Source organism: Anopheles cruzii, chromosome 2, assembly GCF_943734635.1.
Source record: "Anopheles cruzii chromosome 2, idAnoCruzAS_RS32_06, whole genome shotgun sequence".
NCBI classification, from domain to species: domain Eukaryota; kingdom Metazoa; phylum Arthropoda; class Insecta; order Diptera; family Culicidae; genus Anopheles; species Anopheles cruzii.
Genome location: NC_069144.1, coordinates 56,864,417 through 56,866,367, shown reverse-complemented (window position 1 = coordinate 56,866,367; position 1,951 = coordinate 56,864,417). Strand labels below are relative to the sequence as shown.

The following is a 1,951-nucleotide window of genomic DNA, read 5'->3' as shown; positions in this document are numbered from 1 at the left end:
CACAATGTTGCATGAAATGTAGTATGCAATCTGTTTCCCTAGTGTTTGCGGCTCCTGAAAGCCGATTTTTTCGGATCGTTTGGCTGGGACGGAGTCGGAGTTTTTACGAATTTTTGGAGCGGATTTTTCCAATTAAAAAAACGATCACAAAAATGATGATTAAAAAATTCTAACGACGGCTTTTGTGGTTTTAAGAGAAAATGGACGGAAAATTTATTGGAAATAAATGCAGACCGAGGGTCTTAAGGAGAAACACTACAATGAACAGCTCTATCACACAGCTGGCCCCTAAAAGTGATCTCCCTCTGCGGTTGCCGCATCCTATGCGTCAAAACGATCTTCCGACGATGCTGCGAAACAGCTAGAGGCCTAGCTTCCGGTTGAACACGCCGGACCGCTTCAGCTGGCAGCAGATGTACTGGAAGCACAGGCACTTGCCCTGCGTGATAATGTCCTGTAAGGGGAGCGCCGGCTGCCATGAGAAGGTGGCGCGCTGACAGGGCCATCCTCGAGTTTTTAGCCAACGCAAGGTCCCAGCGCCGTTTGCTTCGAAATCGCTGCGATCTCAGCGTATATCGTTATCATCGTTGGAATGCGAGTCACCGGATTATTTCCTTTTAAATCCTTGGCAACCCTAAAAAAACAAGAAAAATCTTTATTATATACGACTGCGACGATCGTGTTCACGGTGCTTACGTACTTTACTTCACTTGTGCTGGTCATATGGTGGCCATGCAGGCCGCTGGTCATTTCATACGCTGACCATTTTCAATATGTTTCCATCATGTTGAATGTGCTGAAGGCAATCAATAAATTTACCCTTCAATACATTGTCAGAAACTTTTCGACAGTAAATAGCAGCAATTTCGTTTGGGAAGAGATACTCTACGACTCGCGCCCACAACAATAAAGTATGCTGGGGCATAGTTTGACCGTTTTCTTTCAAAAGATGCTGCACAATAACGCCTGAAAGCAGTTCTCTATCACTTCTGGTGAAGAAATCTTTTCCTACCAGCTGTGCTCCGGTGGAATTTTTCTTTAATATCTCCAGTAAGTTGCCTTTCGCCTCACGATCATGATCAGTTGTGCAGCTAAGTTCTGCTATAGAAAAGCCACGTTCTTCCAACGAAGCTGGTAGGGAATTCAGAGTTTCGTCTTTACTTACAACTAATTCAGCCTAGTTATGTAAAATGAACAAACTGTTAGTATAAGGAACCAATAGTACTAATAAACATAAGCACTTACCTTTTTACATGGAAGTTTTGGTTCTTCTAACTCTTCATCATTACCGTTTGTGGAGTTCGGATCGCCTGTTACGACTTTGTTGACTGGTTCCTCCACTTTCGGGATCAAAGGCTCACAGGCCATTAGGTTCGTTTTATAAAGGGCATACTTTGTCATAAATATGGCCCGTTTTCCTAGCTTTGGTATCAGCTCCTGGACGATTGCATCCGGTAGCATTTTGAAGGCGACCTCATCTACTTCCTCATCTGAAAACAAGAATCATTACTTTTAGATATGTGGTTTGTAGAAAACAAAAGAAGACTTACCGCGAAACCTTTCGATCAGTTCTTCCAACTTCCATTCTTTCAACATATTCACAACATAATTGTCCATATTCAACGGCACCAAAGTTTGAACCCCTTGAAAACATACAGAAAATGACTGTGGTAAATAATTCAATAAAATAAAATAATATGACATAAGGATATGTCAAACAAACGTCAAACGTGTGGCTGCGTACGTTGATGGCTGCAGTAGATTTACAAACCTTTAGAAAATACCAGTGCGAAGGTCCGTAAATTTCTATTTCTGTTTGAGTACAGCAGTTCCATTAATAATTTGATGCAATTTGCAATTTTTGCTCTCCTATGGTTGATGAAAAACAATAAAAGTCGAAGCGAAAGCCATCACACCAAGCTTGGCAGTGACTGAAGCCTTGGCGCAGGCA

The 1,951-nt window shown here is 42.1% G+C and overlaps 1 protein-coding gene across 1 annotated transcript; it reads right to left on the bottom strand.

Moving 5' to 3' along the window:
* Positions 1–256: 256 nt before the first annotated feature.
* Positions 257–1,674, bottom strand: LOC128268315 (uncharacterized). The gene is made up of 4 exons (XM_053005371.1): positions 1,551–1,674; positions 1,246–1,490; positions 701–1,177; positions 257–634 (listed from the first exon to the last, which is right to left on the bottom strand). Exons 1-3 carry the CDS (start codon positions 1,615–1,617, stop codon positions 752–754), a joined length of 738 nt encoding a protein of 245 aa, XP_052861331.1. The 5' UTR covers positions 1,618–1,674; the 3' UTR covers positions 257–634; positions 701–751.
* Positions 1,675–1,951: the final 277 nt, after the last annotated feature.